The 23,591-nt window shown below is 54.9% G+C and overlaps 2 protein-coding genes across 5 annotated transcripts in view; one reads left to right on the forward strand and one right to left on the reverse strand.

Annotated features, from left to right (window-relative positions):
* The window catches only part of PLCG1 (phospholipase C gamma 1), a 36,925-nt gene extending 33,408 nt beyond the window's left edge, over positions 1 to 3,517 (forward strand). Inside the window, exons 29-33 of one of the 2 annotated variants that reach the window (XM_082744618.1) lie at positions 744 to 858; positions 963 to 1,124; positions 1,238 to 1,326; positions 1,415 to 1,599; positions 1,780 to 3,517. In XM_082744618.1, the coding sequence (XP_082600744.1) occupies positions 744 to 858; positions 963 to 1,124; positions 1,238 to 1,326; positions 1,415 to 1,599; positions 1,780 to 1,822 (594 nt within the window). In that variant the 3' untranslated portion in view covers positions 1,823 to 3,517. The remainder of the gene's footprint in view (positions 1 to 743; positions 859 to 962; positions 1,125 to 1,237; positions 1,327 to 1,414; positions 1,600 to 1,779) is intronic. The other variant, XM_082744619.1, reaches the window with a different exon arrangement.
* A 3,795-nt stretch (positions 3,518 to 7,312) lies between these two features.
* The window catches only part of ZHX3 (zinc fingers and homeoboxes 3), a 106,592-nt gene continuing 90,313 nt past the window's right edge, over positions 7,313 to 23,591 (reverse strand). For 2 of the 3 annotated variants that reach the window (XM_082744621.1, XM_082744622.1), the window contains exons 3-4: positions 15,061 to 18,080; positions 7,313 to 13,465 (exon numbers count right to left, since the gene is read on the reverse strand). In XM_082744621.1, coding sequence (XP_082600747.1) covers positions 13,455 to 13,465; positions 15,061 to 17,926 — 2,877 coding nt within the window. In that variant the 5' untranslated portion in view covers positions 17,927 to 18,080 and the 3' untranslated portion in view covers positions 7,313 to 13,454. The remainder of the gene's footprint in view (positions 13,466 to 15,060; positions 18,081 to 23,591) is intronic. The other variant, XR_014315319.1, reaches the window with a different exon arrangement.

Consider the following 23,591-nt stretch of genomic DNA (forward strand, 5'->3'; position numbering starts at 1 on the left):
TCTGCTGGGGCTCTTGTCCAGAGTCAGTGTTAGGGGGTCTGCGTGATGGGTGGGGAGGGGGGCACGGGATGGTTTCTGAGCTTGAGGAAGGCTTGACCACTCTGAGGTGGGAGGCAACTAAGCAGCCTCCATTGTGGGGCTGGGCCCAGAGTGGTAAAGGCCCAAGGCAGGTGGGCTCACTGGGGCCGGTTCTCAGCCCTGAAGAGCCACGCTGTCCAGTGAGGCCCAGCCGTGGGTAGCCGCCGCCTGGCAGGACAGGGAGCTAGTGCCAGTGCTGAGCCACCCAGAGGGGCCAGCGAGAATGGGGCTTGAGTGAGAGTGACTCCTGCCCCCAGCTCTGTTGGAGACCCGGTCCTGAGCCACACGGGGCTGGTGCCACCTGCCCGCTTCAGGGTGGGTGGGGCTGAGCCGCCTGGACGGAGGGCTGGGGAGAGCACAGGGAGGATGTGCTCTGCCCCGAGATTTCTGTTTTCTTTCCCTGTGGCGGAGTCCTTTAAGAGATGTCTGTGTTAGAACGGACGTGGATTTAATGAGGTAGATGCAGAAACTCCATTGAAAGCTGCGGCTAAAGCAAAGTAAAGCAAAGATTTCAGGCGCCACTGCTCTTCTGGCCTTGATGCTGGGAGCCATTTAGCGGGTCGCCTCCCTGGGGCCCAGCAGAGGGCGCACTGCCTCCACTGCAGCGTGAGGCCTGGGAAGGAGCAGAAAGGACAGTCCCCGGCCCATCTTGGCCTGCCTTCTAGGTACTGGGGGCCCGGCACCTGCCAAAGAACGGCCGAGGCATCGTGTGTCCTTTTGTGGAGATTGAGGTGGCTGGAGCGGAGTATGACAGCGTCAAGCAGAAGACCGAGTTCGTGGGTAGGTCTGCCTTCCCCATTCGCCATGCCCTGAAGGCCCCTCCACACTAGCAGCTCTGTCCTCTCGAGCCGGTGGCCTGAGGCCTTTTGCCCTGACTTCCGCAGTGGACAATGGACTGAACCCTGTGTGGCCTGCCAAGCCCTTCCACTTCCAGATCAGTAACCCGGAATTCGCCTTTCTGCGCTTCGTGGTGTATGAGGAAGACATGTTCAGTGACCAGAACTTCCTGGCTCAGGCTACCTTCCCGGTGAAAGGCCTGAAGACAGGTGAGGACCCTTCCTAGGACAGCGCCCGGGACCTACCTAGGGGTGCGAGGAGTGCGGGGGGCGGGCCCGCGGCCCGGATCCCCCCAGGCTGAGGGCCAGGCCTTCTCCTCCAGGGTACAGAGCCGTGCCTTTGAAGAACAACTACAGCGAGGACCTGGAGCTGGCCTCCCTGCTCGTCAAGATCGAGCTTTTCCCTGCCAAGGTAACCGCAGCGTGGCTGGGGGGCCGGCGGGCTGCATCCTCACGAGGCCCCAGGGAGCCACTGACCCCACGTGCCCTCCCTGTTGAAGCAGGAGAACGGGGACCTCAGTCCCTTCGGCATGTCTCTGCGGGAGCGCGGCTCTGATGCCTCAGGCCCGCTGTTCCATGGCCGGGCCCGGGAAGGTTCCTTTGAAGCCCGCTATCAGCAGCCATTTGAGGACTTTCGTATCTCCCAGGAGCATCTGGCAGACCATTTTGACAGTCGGGAACGGAGGTGAGGGGGTGAAGGATGGGTAGCACACCGGGGAGACGGGAAGGACGACTTGCAGCCCCTTCTGGGCCCTTCTCTTGCTCCTGGGTAGAGGTTTTCCACGGCTGGCTTTCCTTGGCTTGGGCTGTTCCACGGGGCTGCGAGGCCCCACTGTTGGTAAGGACACTCCCTCCTTCTGTCCAGGGCCCCACGAAGGACTCGGGTCAACGGAGACAACCGCCTCTAGTTGTGCGCCAGCCTCGTTGAGAGCAGCAGGTACCGCGTGCCTCATGGAGTGCCGTGAGCTGGGTTCTTGGGAAGTGGCCTGTCGTGGTGGCCATCCTGGCCCCAAGGCCCGGAGCCTGGATTCCAGCAGTGACTGCTAGACAAAACCAAGCCATTAACGAGATGTATTACCGTTTGGGGCCTCCATGCCCCCGGCTCTGGGTGAAGGCAAAAACTGTATTGTGTCTCGAATTAATTAAGCACACACATCTAGTCCTGACTTCTGGAGATGGAGCCTTCCATCTGTGGGGCCAGGACCATGGCTGTAGCCCCTTGGGAGAGAGGCTGCCTCAGCCCGCGGCATAGGAGGCTCTGAAGAACCCCGGACCTTCTCGAGAGAGCAGCAGCCTCACCGGGCCAGGGAAACAAACCCACGTTTACATTGTCCTGGAGCTTTAAAAGTGCAGCTGGGCAGGGGTGGGGTGGTTGGCCCCGAGCCAGGGCGGAGCAGCACAGGACCTGCCTGCAGAGGGGCTCCGCCTGCTTGAGGAAGAGGACACAGCACAAGGGCGCGCTGCCCGCGGCTGGGGACACTACCCAGCCTGCAAGATACAGGGGATAGTGTTAGAAATAGCAGCAGCGGGTGGCCCGGCCTGCCGTGGGCCCGGGAGGGTTACCCTTCGGGCCACTGTGTTGAGGGGTCTGAGGCGGCAGAGCCCCAGGGCGCCGGCTGGAGGAGGAATAGCAGCACCTCAGGACCTCAGGAGGAGGAGGAAGACCTGGTTGCCGTGCGTCACCACGGGCCACACCGTCTGCCTGCTGCCAGAAGCCATGGGCAGCCCAAGGTGGATGGCCTGGAGGCGAACCTGGAGTACACAGACCTGCTCCCTGGGGGCCAGAATTTGTGGATGTGCTGGCTGAGCCGCGCAGCCACTCCTGCCGCGTGGTTGGCGAGGGCGTGCCTCACACGCAGAGGCCACGGACACGTGCCACCAACAAGCGGAAGGTCTAATGGGAAGACTGACTGGAGGCCTTGGTTGGACACGGGTGCCAGGATGGAGGAGGAAGTGGCGGGGATCTTCCCCAGTACGTTCAGGAAACTCCTGCACACACGGACCTGCCTCCTTCAGGGCGCCCTTCTGCGGGCCGCCGAGGGGGACCCCCCCCCCATCCTAGTTCCGACTGAAGACCTCTCTCCCCGGGGCAGCAGCAGACTTGGGATCAGAGCCTGCAGCCAGCTCAGCACGAGGATGCAGAGACGGTCCTGGGTGTTCACTAAACCAGTTGAAAGTCCTGTTACTGGGCATCTGTGATGTTGGAGATGGAATTTTAAAGGTTATTTTTTGCACACCCGTTTCTCACTATCTTCATTATTTCACGTAGGTCTTTGATTTTCTAGGTCTTCCACTTCTAACCGGAAAGCTGCTTGGAGGGTGGGGGAGCCAAATGAACGAACATGTCTGTGCACTGTGGCAGAACTGTTATTTTTATGGATTTTACAGCTCAACTAACAGTGTTATCTTTTCAAGATTTATATATTTATATACTCTTAAGAAAAACCACTGAGCCGTTAAAGCCTTGTTATTATTCGATCCTAATAGTGATTCCATTTTCTATAGCTTACTTTTAGGGTAGAAGGTAAATTATTTAACATTCTATTAAACTTTCCATATCATGGATTGTAAACCGAAGGAAATTATACTAATTTCTGAGAAAACGTATTGGTTTATTTAAACTAATTCCGAAGTTGTCTCTGCAAGTATGATATCCCCGTCTTCTCCATAGCAAACAATTATATATGGTTGCCAGCATTTGGTTTACAATTTAAATATTAACAAAATTTTTAAGTTTTACTGGAAAAGCTTTAAAAGGACCTAAGAAAACAACAGTATTTTTCTTCTCAGTAGGCTAGTTGCTAAATTCCTTACTCCTGCTCCTCACCTGTGGAGGTATCCTTGGGGCAGAGCCCAGGGGAGGGGAGGAGACAGGCTGGCTGTGACTTGCCGCGTCCTGCGGGGACAGCTGGGCTGCAGACGGTGAGGCTGGCAGGAATGCGGTAGGTACGGATTGGAGGAAAAGAACCAGCAAAGACTATCCAGATGGTCAGGTGGTTGGTTGGTTTGAAACCAAAGAGACCGAGTGTGCCTTCCCTTAGAAATGAAAGAGGGTTAAGGCGTTGTCTGCTCTGTGGGCAGGTGTGGGGGCAGCTGCTGTGCCTCTGGCTGCTTCTGTCTAGCTGATGCAAAGGTCCCAGAAAGGAGATGGAAAAGGTTGGGAAAGCAGCCCCACTGAAGGACAGAAGCTGGGGTCCTGGCCTGTGGGCACAGAGGCGCCCCACGGCACAGCCAGCACACGCAAGCCCGCCGCCTACCTCTGGGCTCAGCCACTTGCTGGCCATGTTGGCGCCTTGAGATCTGGCTGCCAGCTAAGCCATCCCCGGGTGCCTGTGTGGGCTCCTCCGGGGGGGACTCAGGAGAGCCACTTGTCCGGAGACCGGCACCTGTGGACTATCTGCTGGGTGGTTATTCAGCAGTGGAGGAGGGAGGAGGCTTTCGGCAACTTCCAGGCCAAGCAGATCTCTCCTCCTCTGGGCTAGGAGGTGGGGTGAGGCCACCCTCTCCTGCTTGACTGCAGACGGTATGTCGGGGTCAAGTGTGGCCACTAGCCCACCTGTGAGCTAGCCCAGCTTTCTGGGGCCTGCCAGCTGTGGTGGAGAGTGGGAAGCAACCCAAGGCTCCTCCCAGCCCGCAGAAGCCTCTCCTTTCAAAACAACGCAGCGCTCAGACCTCGGGTGAGAAAACTCATTGGCTTGCAACCCAGTCTGTACGCCCAGACCTGGCTGAAAAGGCCATGGCCTTACCTTCCCCGTGGTCTGTGCCGGTGTAGATCAGAAATGACGCACATACACACAGTTGCCTGCCTGGTGGATGGGTGGTGACAGGCCTAAAAGGTCAGCCCAGGGAGTCTGAACAGATCTGTCACTGAAAAGATGCAGGTAAGTGTAATTAGTTGTTCCTTTAAATGGAAATTAGTATACCCCCGTGTGGTAATTCACATACCACACGAAGTGTGGAGATACCAAGATTTTTAAGCCAAGTCCAAGGCTGATGAAGAGTCGGAGATTCCAAGCATCCCTTTGCTGTCTGACAAGTCAGACCACAAAGACCTAACAGTTCCCAAGCTCACAGATTGGGGGCCAGTCCTGGTTCACTGTAGGTCCTTCTGAGAACCACCCACCTGGAGAACTGGGATAGTTTAGAATATTTCTTGCCCACTGAGAAGGTTCGGCAATCAATATCAGGGCTCCTACCGCTCAGGTTCTTGGTGGCCCCCTGGCTTTCTTCTAGAGCTGCTCTGGCCTACTCAGGATGGTCCTTTTCTCACAGACAAGGTGGTGGGTGGGAGTTAACCTGGACTTCCCCGAGCCATGTTTTCCCACTCCAGGTTCTTGTGGCCAGGAGAGAGCTTTAATCTATGAAGAAAGAGGTTCTGTGCTGGTCTTTCATCAGGGGCTGTTTGTCATCACAGGGCAGGCTTGGCTTGTTGGTACTGACCATTTTTATTTTAATCAGAACATGTTCATTTACTGAACAAGTATCTTTCTAGAGTGTGACTTGGGGAGGAACAGCTCTGAAGTCCTTGCAGTGGTTTCACAGACCTGAGGCATGCCTGTCCCCTGCCACCCACCCACCTTCCCTGCGACACTGCCTTTGCCTTTCATGGCCAATGTCTTGATCTTTCATCCTGGCAGAAAACGTGCGGCACAGATCAGTTTCACCTTCATTTCCTCCAGGCAGACCTAACCTCACTGATGGCCCCGGGAGGCCCCCCCAAGCAGGTGGGGTGAAGGGAGACACTTGGTGAAGCCTGACGGTCTGGGCCTGTGGTGGGTAGCGGCCTCACCGTGCGTGCAGGCCCTGTCCCTGCAGTGGGAAGCTTGGGCTGGCACTGCCTCCCCCACACTGGGTTAGGCATCACCTGGGAAGCTTCTGAAAATGCCGGTGCCCAGAGCTCAAAGAGCTATTTTCCAAAAGCTGCCCAGGTAAACCCAATGAGTAGTCAGAGTTGAGACTCACCAGTTTGTTTTTTGGGGGGTGTCCTCTGCTCAAACAAAAAAACGGCCAGGAGGACGACGTCCGTGGTACCAAGGGCAAAGACAAGCCGTGGAGGGTTCCCTGCAGGGTCCCCTCTCTCACAGTCTCCAGCAGGAACTAGTCCTGGCTGGCTGGCACAGCAGGGACGAAGAGAGGGACCCCGAGCAGCAGGCTTGGACTTCCCAGCCAGTAGGTGCGCGCACACAGCACCACCCAGCTGAGGCCAGGGCCGTTCACAAGGATCTGGGGCCACGAGCAGAGGACAACCCCCCGACCCCTACCCCCCAACCGGCACATCCTGAACAACACCTGAAGGCCGGGGCTGGTTCGAAACTCACTCATCTTTCCGTTTGAGCCCGTCATCTCTCACCACTGCTGTTCTTTTGAGGGGCGAAACCAGTTCAAGCAGTATCAGGTTATCCCACCAAACTAGTTCACGGAACAAAATAAGGTCCTGCCTCACATTTCAGTTCAAGAGCTCAAGCTCTGTCTCAGCCTGACAATCCTTGGGTGTTCCTGTGAGAACCCCCAGGGGACTCGTGCCCAGGAGTCAGGCAGGGCTTCTATTTCCTGCCCGGAGGCCCCGCCGAAGCTCAAGGCACCCGCCCCCCCACCCCGCACCACCCCGCACCACCCCGCAGATTTCTGCTGCCAACTCTCCACAGCTGTGTTCCAAGAAGCCACCGCCTGAGCCTGCACAGACCCGGGGGCTTCGGGTGACTGGCTTCAGGGCTTCACACCAGATTGGTCCGGCTCTCACAGACTTGCTTTACATTCGACACAAAGCTGCTTTTCAAGGCTTAAGTTGGCCTCCACCGGGCCAAGTCTCCAGCAGGGACACACCAGGGACACACACACTCTCCAGGGACAGACCCTGGTGTCCACCTGGGACAGGAACTACCTTCCTATGTCTCTGCTCCCGGGGATATGACTTGTGGGCGCTCTTCCTCCCGTCACAGGCCCTCAGAGTCACCCCCAACAAGATGCAATCGCTCGGACTCCAGGAATGAGGCTTCTCACTTTCCTTCTAGGCCCTGAGTCCTTACGCAGGTTCACCAGCCCCTCCCTAGCAAACACAACGAGCTCTGCTTCTGACTATCCTCATGGGGAAGGGGAAGAAAAGGACTTGCCAGCATCCTCTCACCAGACACCTGAGGACTCCAGGTCTGATTCATCTGCCTTTGTCTATGTGGTGTCATTTCTAAAAACATCACGGTTCCGTCATGTGGAAGCCAGTTGTGTGGACACAGCAACGTGGGAGATGCCGAGTGGGACTTTCCTCTGAAGTGGGCCAAGGCGAACGGCCCTGCTCATCCAGCCACGTTTAAGGTCAGGCTCGCCTACTAAATAAATCAGCAGATGTCAAGTGTTCCTAGTTTTCCGGGCTCCGCCACAAAATAAACTCAGCAGATGGGAAATGTATTTATGTTTTTATTTAGGAACAATCAAAAGATTTGAAGTACCATTTCGGCCCATATCAAATTGTATAAGCAGTTTGGCCCTGCTCCCTTCATCCAAATCCACAGATACAAAATCTAGGAAATGTGCAATTTGCATCTTAGAAATAGCAGCATCCCCATGGGGGACCTCATGAGGCCTGGAGATTCAGCCCAGAGAGGGCAGCCCACTCCACCGCCTCGGCACAGCCACGGTCCAAAGGCAAGTTTCGTCTTTCTGTTAAAACTCTTACCCCGGGGTAAAGAACTCCCATCCCCAGGCCTGACCCGCAGAGTATGCCCCTCGGTTTGGTGCCACACCTGGGGCCGCAGGGGGTAGGGACCCTCTAGTATAGTTCGGTGAAGTTTCCATTTGCCTCTGGACAAACAGGGCAGTTGCTTCTTAGCACCAAGAGGGTCCCGTCTTTCAGGCGTCTCTGGGCGACGAGAGGCGCACCGGGGCAAACTGCCCACCAGCCACTCCCGGCCTTCCCGTGGCACCGAAGACCAGAAGGTAAGTGGGCGGCAGAAAACCAGCAGGACTCAGGCCCGTCGGGAAGCAACGGCAGCTGCGGCAACCTCCCTGACTTCCCCCGAGACTGTGCTCAGCAAACTTCCAATGAACGATGGCCGGCAGGGGAGAGAGGAAGGTTGGTGTTTTCTTCGTTGTAACAATTACGGCCGGGTCCGGTCCTCCTGACAGCGGAGCGGCGCGCGTGCCCAGAAGTGCCGCAGGAACGCCTCTACTCGGGGCACCCCGTCCCTGGCGCTCACCCGGGCTCCCTGGGCCCCCTCCAGCCGGCGCCCCTCAGCCTGGGGCTCCCGCCCAGCCAGCATCTCACGCAAACCGCCAGAAGGAGACCGCTGTGTGGGCAGGACCCAAGGACGAGTGACCGTCTCTCTCCTTAAACACAAGTAACAGAACAGCTACCACGAGCGGCGATTCTCACTCTCCGCCAGCGGATCTACTCTGGGGTCTGACCCTTGGGAACGACCACACACTTGCAGCTTTCTACATCCAGTGACTCCAAACAGCCTCTACCCTGGACAATTCACCTAAGGCTCCAGCCGAATATTTGAAATACTTCCAAGTCCCCCACTTAGCATGGGAACGAAGAACAGTCCTAGGGCAGCACCAAGAAACGCCACTAACATGCAAGCGCTCTGGTGCGCGGGCGACCGCGGCAGACCTGGGCTCCGGAGGAGGAGGAGGCACTAAGAGCTGGCCGCTTGCAGACTCTCGGGCGCCCTGGTTTGCCCCCTGTCCCCCGCGGGCCACGGGAAAGACACCCAGCAGAAGGGAAGAGAACCGCCCCTGAAAAGCCCTGCGCGCTGTGCTCGCTCCTCCCCCTGGCTCCAGCCTGAGTAGCCACAAGGGCCAGGCTCTGAGGGCAGCAGAAGCCTCGGGGGGCTGGGGACAGCAAAGCAGGACTCATGTGTTTTTGGTGGATCCTGGTGGTCCTGCCAACCAAAAGACAGTGTTTTTACAAATCAAGGCGGCAGGTGCTTGCTGTCCCCCATGTCTGTGTGATGACTGGGGCCAGCTGGGCCTGCCGGGCCCGCGGGTTTCCGCCCCTGCTCGGGGCCTCTGCAGACAGAATGGCTGCTTCCTGCCGGAACCAAGCTGTCCAGTCTCCCGTCTGGGAAAGGCCTGGGGGGGGCCCGTTCGGAGGAGTGTACAGGTTGGTGGCCAGTCTTGAGAAGTCACTCAGGACTGAGAAACAGAAAAGCAGGCTCCGGATCACCCCTAGGACCAAATGCTCTGAGCGCTCTACTGCCCCCCTGCATGCCCTTGCTGGGTCCACTCAGAGAAGCCCCCGCCCGGGACAACCCAGTGCCAGGAACACCACACAGGCTAGGGCAGAAACCAACTCCCACCGAGGCCTCTCCGTCCCTTCTGGACGCAGAGCTGGGCTAGGTAGCCAGCCAAGGCGCACCCGCAGTCGTCACTCCACGGTCACTCGGCCTAAATCAAAACCCGTCACTTTGCTGAGAAGCTGCCTCCAGCCTCCCCAGCCCTGGCGCCACACCACTTGGCTGTTGCAAACGGCCAGAGAAGGAGCGTGCTGGTTCCCTCAGACCGAAGCCAGGCCGGGAGCGGGGCCTGCTCAGAAGAAGGCTTGGGCTCCTCCAGGCACGCAGAGTTGGCCCCCCCAGGTCTGGGCAGGAAGGCTGGGCGGGCCTGTGCTCCTCAGGAAAGAGAACAAAGGAAGCAGAGTCAGGAGACCTGGACATGGGACTCCAGACGGGAGTGAGGCGAGCCCAGCCTGTCAGCGTCCCGGGCCAGGGACTGCTGGCTCCGGCCTAGAAGCTGGTCCTGTGGACCCTCAGCCACCTCCAGGCTCTTCCCCAGCATTCGACTGAGCCTCGTGTGTCAGTGGGATAAGGGAAAATTAAGGATAATTAAACCTAATACAAAAGGTGGGTCAAACCAATAACCTGCCCCAGATAAACTCTGAGCAAGGAAAGGGGGAGAAAAATGAGAAAAAGCCCAAATTCCAGGTTTGATTTAAAAAAATAAATAAAAATTTTAAAATTCCAGGTTTGGTTTGGTTTCACGCTTTCTTGTTGGCCGGTTCTCCTCTCCTACAAAGCGCCTTTCTGCACTGCAGCCGTGGTGTTTACACAGACGAGGATGCTACGGCGCAAGGGCTGCAGTCGGGGAAGGGAACACGAAGACCAGAGGCAACGCGGCCGGGGACCAGGCAGCCCCGCTGGGAGCTGCCGAAGGAGGTGGGGAGAGCCCGAGCGCCCAGCCTCCATGGAAGGCAGCCTGGCACAGATGTCCCAGGGCCAGAGCGGGGAGGAAGGGGACATAGGACCTGTCACTGAGCCACCGACTGAGCAGGATGAAGAGCCACATCTTAGCCTGGAAAAGATGCTGGAACTCCCTGGTGGGACAGCCCCCACGGCCGGCTGGGACGCCACCGTCCGTGCACAGGGGAGCGGACAAGCTACCAGCCCACACTGCCCGGCTCCCACACCCGTGCTTCTGGAGAACAGGGAGCAGGGCCTCTGCTCGGTGCTTGCTCGGAGCACTGTGGTCCACCGGGACAGCCGCCAGTCACCCGGCAAGGCCAGGAGCTCCAAGTCACGTGGCGCTACCAAACCCCAAATGCCAACAGGGCCATCCGAGCAGGGCGCTCTGTTTCAGAAACGCGTGACTCCTGAACAGGACAACTCTCCTCTCAAATCAAAAAGCTCTCTCATAGTCGAGTTAAAATAAGTAACAAAATATGCAAGGTCTATATATCATAAATCCAGATTTCCTTGATCAGATGATGATCTGGTTTCACCTACTACAACAACCCCAGGTAAAATATATAACAAACCAAACATGTGCCAGACACAGGAGACAAGAAACACTGAAATGTTTACTATCTGTGACGAGGCCACGTGCATACAGAGGAGAAAGAGGAATCACCGTATACAATAGGCTTTTCTTCAGGGGGGACTAACCCCATGTCTCAACTCTGCAGCCCACAGACCGCCTTCTGCCAGAGGCGACATCACAGACAGGCTTCGACAGCATGCAAAACCACGGTGACCTGTCCTGTGACAGGACACAGGGCTGCCTGCTGAGGTCCCACACTCCCTCCAAGGCCCTGCCACCACCCTCCAGGCCTGCGTGGGTCTCCGTGCCGGGTGAGCATTATTCCCTGAGCTCCCAGAGCCCTGGGCACCGGCTCGCTGATCAGCCGTCTCACTTGCCATCACCGGTGACCGTGATTCTTGCGACCGTGTTTGCTCCGGTCCAAGCCCAGAGCAAGGTGGTGGGCCTCTCTAGGCTGCTGGGGGCCTTACCTGGGCCGTCTTGCCATTCATGGGCAGGGCTAAGAGCTGTGAGGAGCACACGCCCAGGCGGGTAGGCCTGCAGCTTCTCCACCTTCTAGAGACAGGCTGGTGCTGAGTCTGGTCGCTATGTCCTGCGTGAACTTGTCCACCACGAAATTTATTTTTTGTGTTGCTGTTTGGGTTGTAAATGAAATATGAACACTAGTTAAATAACTGAGAAAATTCTCTTTAAAGCCCTCTAGCCAGTGGGGGGCTCAGAGGGAGGCCGGCAGGCCGGTGTCGCCAACACTCAGATGGTTTCCGGTGGGCCGCCGCAGTGGCACCTTGGGCCTGGCATTCCCTCCAACACAGGCTCCTTTCCCCAGCAGCCACGTGCCGGGAGCTCCCTCAGGTATATACTTCAGGTGGACGTTTTACAAGTATCGAATGAGCATCTGTACTATATCTATGTGTATATATAAATTAATCTGCATGTATATAAACCATACATAAACCCTAAAGGAAAAATTCCAAGTGTCTGTTCTCTGAAGGAAGGCAATCACTCACCACGGGCAATTCTGCCACAAGGTCTTTGGGGCTAAAGAGCTTCACACTCAAATGAAAAGGACACAAACACGGTGCGGAACTTGCCAAGTACTCATACATCATGTTTGAAACAACTCAGAGGTGGTCCCTACTGGGCCTGGGAGAGCGGGAGAAGACGCTTTAGAAGAGCAGGGGCTCAAGGGCTTCTGGTGTCCGGAGAAAGCCGTCTCCTGGAAGGCAGAAGGTGCCACCACCATCTTCGTCCTTGGAGCCAAGCCAGCAAGGGGCCGCACCCCATTCAGTTCTGGGCAGAGTCAGGGAGAAAGACCGCGCCTACCCTCCCGCCGGCCTGTCGCGCCTGAAGCCCCTGCCCTCTGTCTCTGGGGCCGCTTTGTGCTGCCCCCATTGTGGGCCCAGGAGGAGCATACTCACAGGGCCTTGGGGAAGCTCACAGGCTTAGGGAAGCAGGTGGTCTCTGGCAGGCGAGTCGAGCTGTCGGGGACATCGCCTGCTGCTCTCAGAACAGCCAGTTTTGGGGAAATAGCGATTTACCAAGTAGTACAGCTTTGTAAGCAAGTTGCCCAGTGTTTCAAAAGCACCTTTTCCTGTGATTTTTCTCAATTAAAAAAATGGTTTGAGAATTAGGCTAAAGAAGATCTTATTTCCAAATCTGGGAATATAAATGCAGAACTTAAGAAAAATCCTCACAAGGGCCTGTCCAGTGATGTCCAGCACGCAGCCAGGCCCTCGGCAGGGGGGCACAAGCACCCTGGGTGTCCGGCCAGGACCCCCCATCTGCAGGTCTCCGTGCTGAGGACCACCCCCGCTCTGACAGCTCCTGGCTCCCCAGATCCCAGAGCGTTCGCTCTTACTCCCAGCCGAGCGCGGGTCTTCCTTCCCAGACCGCTGGCGGCCTTGAAGGGAGTGGGGGTCAAGGGCTCTGCCAACCACAGCGGCCAGAGCCGCACGCTGGGGCCGTGCACTTCTGCGTTCGGCCCTGCCTGCTCCTTTCCTCAGTTTTCCTCTCACTCTCAGAACATCTAGACTGAAAAACAACAGTAAAAACGTGGGCACAGCTGTCAGTACATCGGACTTGACAACAAATGCTTCAAGAACTTGATCTGATAACTGAAAAGTTCTGGTCCATGATTCAAACTCCCACGAACAAGCAGTGTGGCTGGAACGGCTTCCGAGCCGGGGAGCAAGCACTAGCCGGTGGCCTGCCCCCGCCGTGTTGCCCCCAGGGCAGGGCAGGGCAGGGCAAGGCCCCCAAGGGCAGCCTCGTGGGCGGACGCCGCCTTCCTGAGGAGCGCGGGGACTCCCAGGGCTCCCGCCGGCTCTGCTCTGCGGTGCAGGGGACGCGCGGCCTCCGCGCCTGCAGAGCGCAGACCCAGGGCGTCTGCAGAGATGACGGGAGACACCGCGCTGCTGGCTAACCCAGCTTTCTACGTGACCAAAGCGTTCGTAATCGGATGTTTTATTAAATGTGGATAGGCGGATTTATAGGTTAAAAACTTGATTCCGTGTCTATGAATATAAACTCTGAACTATTTTATCCACTGGAAGGCAAAGGAAAGGTCCTACATGGTGCGAGGAAGGACTGACAAGCGCTCTGCTCTCCCCGGGCGCACTGGGCGGCGGCGGCAGGGTCTGGGCAGGCGGCGAGGCCTCCAGAAGCTCCGGGCTAGCCCGGCAGCGGCGGCGGGCATGGGAGCGGCGTGTGGCCGCGGAGGCGGGGTGAGCCCTTCCCCCGTGGCAGGCGGCGTCCCGGACGGGCCAGTCCTTCAGAGTGAGCAGTTCCCATTCAGTCTGTTTCTGAGGAGAAAACACAGGCCTGTCACCTCCACAGTGGCCGCCACCTGGACCAGCCCCCACCTCCCGGCAGCCGGGACAGGGGCCGCGCGCTCCCACCCGCCGCCCGCCTGTCCCGCAGCCCGAGGGGCCCGCAGAGCCCCCCGCCAACCGGCGCCCCCGAAGCCCGGGCCCCCGCTGGGTGCTGCAGAGGCCCACGGTCCCGGACGCTCGCCGACATGGCCCGTGCACAGAGGCTGGCGGTGGAGAAACCAAGCACAGACACACAGACAAGCCCTTCCTGAAGCCAAGGGTTATGTGCTTCAGACAGAAGAGGAGGCGGCCACAGTGCCACACCTGCTCTGTCCCAACCCGGGACACCACACTTGGCCTAGCGGTGGATTCAGGAGCGGGGGCAGGGGACGGCAGTCCTTGTGACTCAAACCTACTCTTCCCACCTCCCGTTAGCTTTTCTAATTGTGATAAAACATACACGACATAAAAGCTATCATTTGAATCATTTTTGAATGTAGGGTTAAATGGCTTTAAATACATTCACAAGGTTTGTAACCACCACCCTATTTCCAGCTACCCCCAAAATATACTTCTGTGAAATTTTAATTTAAGAATCTAGATTGTTCTAGTTGCCAGCAAGCCAGGGTGCCCAGTGCCGGAGAAGGTGCCCCAGGCAACCAGCCCCGCGAAGCCAGTCCTGTTTCCTGGAGCCCGCCGCTGCCTGTGTGGGCCTCGCTGACTCATGGGGGCCTGAGGAAAACAAGGCCAAGTCTGGAAATATTGGACCCGGAACCAACTTCTGAAGGACCCCAGATCGGAGAATCTGAGAATCCAGACACTTGCTCCGTTTCCACGGCTGCTGGCCATCCTGTGATGAGGCTTCTATGGAGACAAACCCCCAACGATGGGGAGGGGAAGGGGAGGTGGGAGCCCGGGGTTCAGGACCTGATACTGCCAAAGTGACTTCTCCGGGGCTTCAAAACTCTCTTTGGTAACTTCTAAAGTTTTCTTTCAAGCTAATACCAGGGATACGATCCAGAGAAACGGAGGAACAAAACTCAAGCTTTTGATTCCACAGCTGTCTAAGAGGGAAGATGATTTTCCATTTCTCCAAATCAGAAAGAGCAACAAATGCAGATTATGGGGCTTTCACCATCTCCGTTAAAGCACTTCCCACATCTGAGGGCAATCTGAGCCCCTTTCCTTCTGCTCGCCGTCCTGAGTCGAATTTCAACAGTCCTGTTCCTCTCTCCTTACACGCGGGGGGCTGTGGTTCCACCTGACTCTGAGGATGCTTTGACCTACTCTCCCACTGCTAGGAAATGTCTAGAAAAGCTTGCACACTTACAGGCCCACTGTGTTCCTTCCCCTAACGACAGAAACACATCACACTATAAGTCATATTCCATCACGCTCTAATAGCTTCTGCTGCCAGGTGCCCCCTGAAGCAGCCGGCCACTTGGTCCCGCTGCCAGGGAGCTTAGGACAGCAGCCACCCCCGTACCACTTGAGCTGGCCGTTCTTCAGGGCGTACCTGCTGTCCCCGAACCAGGAGCCCCGCCCTCCCCCCCAGCGGATGGCCCCAGACCCCGAGGGCTCCTTACCCAGCTGAAGTCCAGCCTGGGGACTCCGGGTGTCAAAGGGCTCCGAGCTGGCCTCAGGGGCACCGGGCTCCCACGACTCACTGTTTTCCGACACCTCCGCATACGCGTCGCCCGTCCCTTTGTGCATGGCTGCAGGCTCACGGGCGCCCTGGTCCTCGCCGCCCGTGTCCGCCACAGCCCGGGTGTCCTCGCCCATCTTCTCTGCAAACCACTGCTTGACCTGCTGGGAGCTCATCTGGGTCTGGTCACAGAGGCTCTGCAGGTCCTCCTCCCGCAGCGTCTTGTGCGTCCCGTAGTAGTCCTGCAGCAGCTCCCGGTTGCCAGGGGCGATGACCAGCAGCCCTGGAGGGAAGTTGCCCCGCTTATAGTCTTCGTACCACTTGAGCTGGCCGTTCTTCAGGGCGTACCTGCTGTCCCCGAACCAGCGCACCACCTCAGGCCTTGGCAGGCCGGTCTGGGCCGTGATGGCGTCATAGTCCTGGGTGCTGGGCCACCGCGTCTGCACGAAGAGCTGGCGCAGCAGGTGCCGCTGCTGGGCCGTCTTCTTGCAGCTCGCCTTGCCGGGGGGCTGCTCGGCGGGCTTGCCGGGCCCATCCTCTTCGGGCTCGCAGGCACCTGGCCCCGGGAGCTCGCTCCTGCCGTTGGCCTCCGTGACCCGCAGGTTCTTGAGGTTGATTTTGATGGGGCTGACCTTGCGCTCTGCCAGGGAGTGGCTGCCAAGCCCTTCCAGGGAGCCGTCTTCGCCGGGGACCCTCAGGTCCCCCACCAGCTCCCCTTCTCCCGCCTCGTCCTCAGCAGCCGCCACCGCCTCCTCATCCGGGCCGGGGCCCTCGTCGGCCCTCCTGGGGTCCTCGGCGCTCACTCTCTTCCGCCTCTCCGAGAACCAGCTGTCGATCTCTCTGCGGGTCATCTTGGTTTCAGTCCTCAGGCGGTCCAGCTCCTCGTCAGGGGGAAGGGGGTTTTGTGCAAAACTGCTCTCCAGGGCTCTGAGCTGCTCTGGGGCTCGCTCCTTGTACTTGGTTGGGGTGAAATCGGGGGTCTGGTGCCAGGCCTGGCGTCTGGCGGAAGGGGGTGCTGCCAGGGTGGCGGCTGGCGGGACGCAGGGCCCCTCGGGGGCCTTGGCCACCGCCAGAGAGAAGGGCGCCTCGGGCCCGGGGTCAATGACGATGGCACCAGGGTCGCCGGGCAGCACGGCCCTGGAGCCCTTCAGGTTCCGGCAGTGGTACCTGCGGTCGCTGAACCACTTGCGCACCTCCCTGGTGCTGAGGCCGGTCACTTTGGTCAGGTGCTCCACCTCGCTCTGCCCTGGGAACTGGTTCCGACAGAAGCTTCCCTTCAGGGCGGACAGCTGCTCGTGAGACTTCTTGTTCTTGTAGATGCTGGCGTCCAGGAAGGCTTGCGAGGTGATGCTGGGGCACGCCGTGAGCAGCGACTGGGCCGCGTTGACCACCTTCACCGCCGACGCCGTGTTGGAGCACACCGTGTTGATGGGCGCCGCGGGGGGCTGCTTGGGCACCGACGTGACGGCGGGCGGCAGGGACGAGCTGGGCGCCTGTAGCCCGTTGGCCATCAGCGGCTGCGTGACCAGCAAGCCGCCCGCTGTGCCCTCCGGCTGCCCCACCACGTGACCCGGGAGGGCAGCCTGGATGAGGTGCTGGACGCCGCCGGCGTTGGCGACCAGGGGCGTGTTGAGGACGGTGATCGTGGGCTGGGGAACGGACTGAATGACCGTGTTGAACATCTTCTTCCGGGCATCCTCAATCTCCTCGGGGGACCAGCTGATACCCTGCTTCAGCCTCTGGGCTGTGAACCAGATCTTGAGCTGCTCTTCCGGGTACTTGGTGACCACGGTCAGATAGCAGAGCTCCGCTTTGGTCGGGTAGGGGAACTTATGGAACGAGTTCTTCAGAAAGCTGTTGGAGTCCATGGCCGCATTGTAGGTGGGAATGCTGCTCAGGGGGATCATCACCTTGGGGAGGGACTTGGACGTGGGCAGCGGCTGGTGCCCGTGGTGCTGGGCGTGCACAGGGGGCGGCTGCTGCAGGGGGAGGAACTGCGCTATGCCGGCCGGCAGGACCGGCACCGCTCCCAGCAGGGGCCCGTTGGCTGCATGTGGCCCTTTGGCCGAGCTGGGGGCCGGCTGATTGACCGGGACTGCCCCATTGACAAAGGGGTGGTCCCCCTCCTTCGCCTCGGTCTCCCCCGCTGGTGGGTTTGGTAAGGCCGTGTCACCCACAGGCTGACTGGACATGTTCTCCTTGAGCGTATGAATTTTTTTGGCTTCAGCTTTGCCTTTCATTATCTTCATGATTGGAGTTTTGGTAATGATGATTTCGGCCTGTCCGTCAGTCCCTTCAGCGTTGGGCTCACTCGGTGCGTCAGGAGCACAGGTGCTCTCGGGGACGCTCTGCTCCACAACCACGTGATTGTCTGGCTTGGCCACATTCCACACAAAGCTGGCTTCTCCCGAGTGACACTTGGCATTGTGCAGAGAAAGGCCCTCAGGAGTTTTTGCCAGAAAACTGCATTCAGTGCATACAAAAGTTGGATCCTTATTAAAGTCTGCGTGCTCTGAGTTCATATGTCCCACAAACTGAGTTATGTCCTGGGATCTGAAATCACAGTATTTGCAGGAAAACGAATAGCCGTCCAGCGTGCCCCGGTGCCCGTTGGCCAGGGCGGGGCCATCAGTGCTGCTGGATGTCGGGGCAGCCTCGCTGCTGCTGGCAGGCACCTCGGGGGGCAGCTCCTGCTGGGGTCCTTCCGGTAAAGCCTCGGCGGGCTGGGCCTCCACGCTGGCGTCCTGTAGCACCACGGTCTTCACAGGGATCATGCACGGGGTGGTGGACTTCCTCTTGCTAGCCATGGCGACAATCACACTGGCTGACCAGGGGTAAGCGCCTGTCCCGTCAAGGGCCTCACAGCGTAATACGTTCCAGCTGCTCCATATGGACCAAAGAAACAGTTTCCAAGGAAAGTTTTCTCAGTTGTTTGCAGAAAGCAAGTTTTTCCTATTAAACCTAAGGAGGAAGAAAAAAAAAAACGCTCATGATCTCTTAGGCTCTGGCTGTGTACTTCCAGACACGCAGACGAACCCTGCAGCTTGCCTTCTATCACAGGGACCTTTTCTCGAGAAGTTCCCCAGCAGCCTGAACGTGGAGCCCCCACACACCAACAAAGTAGGGCCCTGAAGTATGACCTGGGGAGGTTCTAGTACCATTTAATAGACTTAAGACATGTGTTTTGTTTTGTATTTCCCTCTGTATTCTTGTATTAAGTAACTCAGATTCAAAAACCAAGCAACAACAGTAACAATAAAATAATCCTTTTTTCGATCTCCAAATTAATTCTGACCATGTCAGAGCGAGAACAAAACATCTAGTGTAATTCTTGTTTAAATGTTTGGGCCAACAAGGGTTTTTCTTTTCATAGCCTTCCCACACATGAGAACAAGACGCCGCCTCTGCCTCTCCCAAGTCAGGCCCAGAGGCCAAAGTCAGCTGCCGTGTGTGAAATGGGGGAGGAGGGGGTGTCTGGCGGCCCACAGGAGCCGGGCCCCCCTCTGTGGCCTTTCCCGGCCTGCTGCCCGGCCACACCCACCAGGATGGCTTTCATCACGATGACAGATAACAACAGGCACAGGTGAGGCCCGGGGTGAGATGGGAGCCTTCCTCTGTGGCCGGTGACATGCCTGTAAATTGGCAGAGCCACTCTGTGAATCAGTTCGGCAGTTCTTCGAGAAGTGAAATGAAGAGTTACCGTAAGACCCAGTAAGTCCAGTGCTACGTATACACACAGAAGAAGTAACAATAGATTCACACGAACACTGTGCACAGATACGCATGACTTCCTAACAATGGCTAAGAGGGAGGAGCCACCTCCGTGTGCGCCGGCAGGCGGACGCGCGAACCAAGCCAGGTCCGTCCGTCTGGCGGAGGGCTGAGGTGCCATCACGTGCTACTACCCAGATGGAAACATGCGAACCGCGCTGCTCCACGCGCTGAGCTGAGTAACCGCAAGGCTGTTGAAACGAGGGCCACAGGACTTTCCAAAGTGATCTTCCCCCCCCTCAATATTTATTAGGAAAATTTTCAAACATTTAACAAAGTTGAAAGAATTCTTCAGGGAACACCCAACTACTTACCACCTGAATGCTTACCATGGGACTCTTCTGAACAACATTACCCATTTAGGTAAGTTTGTCATGCACCTTAGTTTAGTTTTATTTTTTAAAGATTTTATTTATTTATTTGACAGACAGCAATCACAAGTAGGCAGAGAAAGAGGAGGAAGAAGGAGGCTCCCTGCGGAGCAGAGAGCCCCATGTGGTACTCGACCCCAGGACCCTGGGATCATGACCTGAGCCGAAGGCAGAGGCTTTAACCCACTGAGCCGTCCAGGCACCCCTGTCATGCACTTTTAAAAGGGTATCCAATAGAATAGGTACTCAAAGGGTAAAGCCCCAATTATTCAGAAAACCATTCATCCAGAAGACATTCGTGGAGCAGCTCTGACTAAGGAGATCTTAATGACCATGTGGAAACACAGTTTCCTAAATCAAGCCCTGAGTGACGGGGGCTGATATACATGCAAGGTTTTATGCTGCCGAAGATTTACGGAGAAGGTCCAGATGACAACTACATGTTCATCATTTTTTTTTAAACAGGATTTTTTTTTTTTTTTAAGATTTTATCTATTTATTTGTCAGAGAGCAAGCACACAAGCAGGGGGAGCAGCAGGCAGAGGGAGAAGCAGGCTCCCTGCTGAGCATGGAGCCTGATGTGGGGCTCGATCCCAGGACTCTGGGATCATGACCTCAGCTGAAGGCAGACGCTTAACTGACTGAGCCACCCAGGCGTCCCTCATCATTCTTTATATAATCTCTTCCACACTCTGTCATAAAAATTCCTATCTAGTAATTTTAACAAAATGAGAACAAAAGCATGTAACTTTAAAAAAATGTGTCTTTGGGAACTGAGAGACAGTCGATCAATTCACTAACTTACGCGGGGCTTGACAAAGTATGAGTTTATAGGTCAAATTCTTAAAGATAACTTTTTTTTTGTCTTTTTTTAATTCTGAGGAAAGAACTAGGAGAACAATAAGCTGGACAAGATGACTGAAATGTTTAGAGACGCGAGGCTCAGCAGACTCTCACCAGGTCCGGCTGCAGCACTCCGGATCAGCCCACGACTCATCAGTAAGAACAGGAATCATGAGAGCGTCTGACAGAGCCACAGAAACCTAACCACAGTGAGAGACTGTGACATGATGCTGTGGTTTTGAAAGATCAAGTAGACAACACTGAAGGCAGAGTATGTGACTCCTACTGGAGGCTAGTTTGACAGATACGGGAAGAGTTGAATATTCTACGATAATCAACTTCCTATTCTGGGGGTACAGAATAGTTTATTGATGGTGCATGACTGTGGGGGGCCCCTAAGGCTTCCTGGGCTACACTGAGGACTGGGCTGTCTCCTGCGACTTTAATAGTGACACTCACAGTCCTCCAACTTCATATTCTTTTTTAAAAAGCCATGAAACAGGGGCGCCTGGGTGGCTCAGTGGGTTAAAGCCTCTGCCTTCGGCTCAGGTCATGATCCCAGGGTCCTGGAATCGAGCCCTGCATTGGGCTCTCTGCTCAACAGGGAGCCTGCTTCCTCCTCGCTCTCTCTGCCTGCCTCTCTACCTACTTGTAATCTCTGTCTGTCAAATTAAAAAAAAAAAAAAGCCATGAAACATATTTAGAAGTTGGTCATGCGATATAATAAACCACATGTAAATCTCAACTCACTCCAACACAAAAACTTGCAGGTAGCATTCCCTTTAAAAAAAAATGTTAGCAATATAAATTTACATTGAAATTTATCCTTTTTACTTCCTCTTTCAAATTATGCTCTTTCTGTAGAAATTTCTTTCTCGGGCGCCTGGGTGCTCAGTGGGTTGGAGCCTCTGCTTTTGGCTCAGGTCGTGGTCCCGGGGTCCTGGGATCAAGCCCCGCATCAGGCTCTCTGCTCAACAGGGAGCCTGCTTCCCCCTCTCTCTGCCTGCCTCTCTGCCTACTTGTGATCTCTGTCTGTCAAATAAATAAAAAATCTTAAAAAAAAATTTTCTTTCTCTCTCAGAAACAATGAAGAAAAGTGAAATTCTGCCCTACTCACTCCAAAGATAGCTAGTGTCCATTACTTCAAATAATTTCTAGGCACAGATTACTATAACCACTTTTGTGTGTGTGTATGTGTACACATTTAGTTTTATTGTAACAAAGCAACTTGTACACTTTTAGTGTTTAAAACTGAGCATCATCTTTCCAGTGAAACAAAAAGAAAATTTAAAAATAAACAGGAACAAAATTTCAATAGAGAATGTCAATTCCAAGTAAGATCCTATAGGTTCTGCTGATTCTCCCATCGAGTGGCAGGGCTCAACTCATCATTAGGAGAAAGTATAACCACTTTTTTAACACACGAAAAATAGAGTTGTATTTTTACCCTTCATTCTGCTGATTTTCCTCCCACGACAATGGGAAGAGTGTTAGAGTCTACAGTATATCTCACTCTTTTAAACAATGTTCTAATTTATGGGTGCATCCTAATTTACTTCACCAATCTAGCTGTTAATAGACATTTGCATTTCTCTAGTTTTTAAACTATTACAAGCAATGGCTCAATAACTTTCCCTGCATATACTTTTGTGCCTTTGAGAATTTCTAAAATTCTGAATTTCTTACAAGAATTTGTGACCAGGGGGTGCCAGGGTGGTTCAGTTGGTAAAGCTTAGCTGTGACTTAATAGTGTCATAAGTCCAGGCCCCGCATTGGGCTTCCGTGGAGCCCACTTAAACAAAAGCAAAACAAAACAAGAATTTCTGACTAGTAAAATATTGTTAGGAAAATACAAATTTCCCTGGGGCTCCTGGGAGGCTTGTCAGTTAAGCATTTGCCTTTCACTTGGGTCATGATCTCAGGGTCCTGCGATCGAGCCCCACATCGGGCTCTCTCCCTCTGCTGTTCCCCCGCTTGTGTGCGAGCTCGCGTGCTCTCGCGCGCTCTCTCTCTGTGTCTCCCCCCAAACAGATGATGATTTTCACTCTCACCACCGCAGAACAAGTGCCCTCACTGCCACTGCGTATTGCTACTATTTCTAGTCTTTGCTAATTTGGTACATAAAGAACTGGTCACTATGGTTCTAACTTGCATTTCTTTATAGGCATGGTTGAAAATCTTTTCACTTATCACTGACATTTTGTAATAAATTATTTTTTTTGTCTACTTTTCTATGGGATTTTGCAAGTCCACCGTCTATTTTTTTAGTTCCACTATGGTTAGCATACAGTGTGCCCTTAACATTAGTTCCAGGTTACGATACAATGATTCAACAATTCCACATGGGACTCAAAGCTCATCACAAGCGTGCTCCCCATCATTTTCCCCCAACCCCCTCCCCTCTGGTAGCCATCACTTTGTTCTCTATAGGTTAAGAGTCCGTTTTTTGGTTTGCCTTTTTTCGCCCTCTGTTTTGTACCTTACATTCCACATATGAGTGAAATTATATGGTATTTGTCTTTCTCTGATTTACTTTGCTTAGCACTGTAGGGAGTCCTCTCTATATTAAGGGAAATGGCTCATCTGTCACAAATGAAGCTGTGGTTTATAGTGAGATTGCAAGAGTGTCTTAAATATTAGGAAATTTCTCTCTCCCCTTTTTTAAACTATTTAAAAAGATTTATTTATTTATTTTTCTTGACAGAAAGAGAGCACATACACACACAAGCAGGATGGGGCAGGGAAAGGGAGAAGCAGGCTCTGGACCAAGCAGGGAGCCCGACATGGGGCTCGACTGCAGGACCCTGAGGTCATGACCCAAGCAAAAGGCAGACACTTAACCAACTAAGCCACCCAGGTGCCCCAATATTAGGAATTTTCTGGAAAAAAAAAAAAAGATCTTCATTAATAAAGGAGGAAAACTAAAACAGCATTTAATAAAATTATACCCTCAATTTTTTCTTGTGGTGAAACCATGTAATATAAAATTTACCATCTCAACTACTTTTAAGTGTATAATACAGTAGAGTTAACTTTATGTACTTTCTTGTGCAACCGATCTCAAGAATTCTCTTCATCTGCAAAAGGGAAACTGTACACCCACGGAACAACAACAGGCCCCCTTTTTGCTCTCCCTAACTCCCGGCAACCACCGTTCTACTTTCTGCTTCTGTGAGTCCAACAACTTAGAAGCACGCAGTATCTGTCTGTGTGTGACTGGCTTATTTCACTTGGCGTAATGTCCTCCAAGTTCATCCATGTTATACTAATTGACTGGATTTCCTTCCTTTTTAAGGCTGAATAACATTCCATCGTACATGTATACTACATTCTCTTTATCCGTTCATCTGTTGAAGATTATTTAGGTCGCTTCCATGTTTTGCCTGTTGTGCATAATGCTGCTGTGAACATGGTTATACAAATACCTCTTCAAGCCCATGCATTTGTTACTTTGGAATACATACCCTGAAGGAGGTTTGCTGGACAT

Source organism: Mustela nivalis (genome assembly GCF_964662115.1).
Source record: "Mustela nivalis genome assembly, chromosome: 8".
NCBI lineage: Eukaryota > Metazoa > Chordata > Mammalia > Carnivora > Mustelidae > Mustela > Mustela nivalis.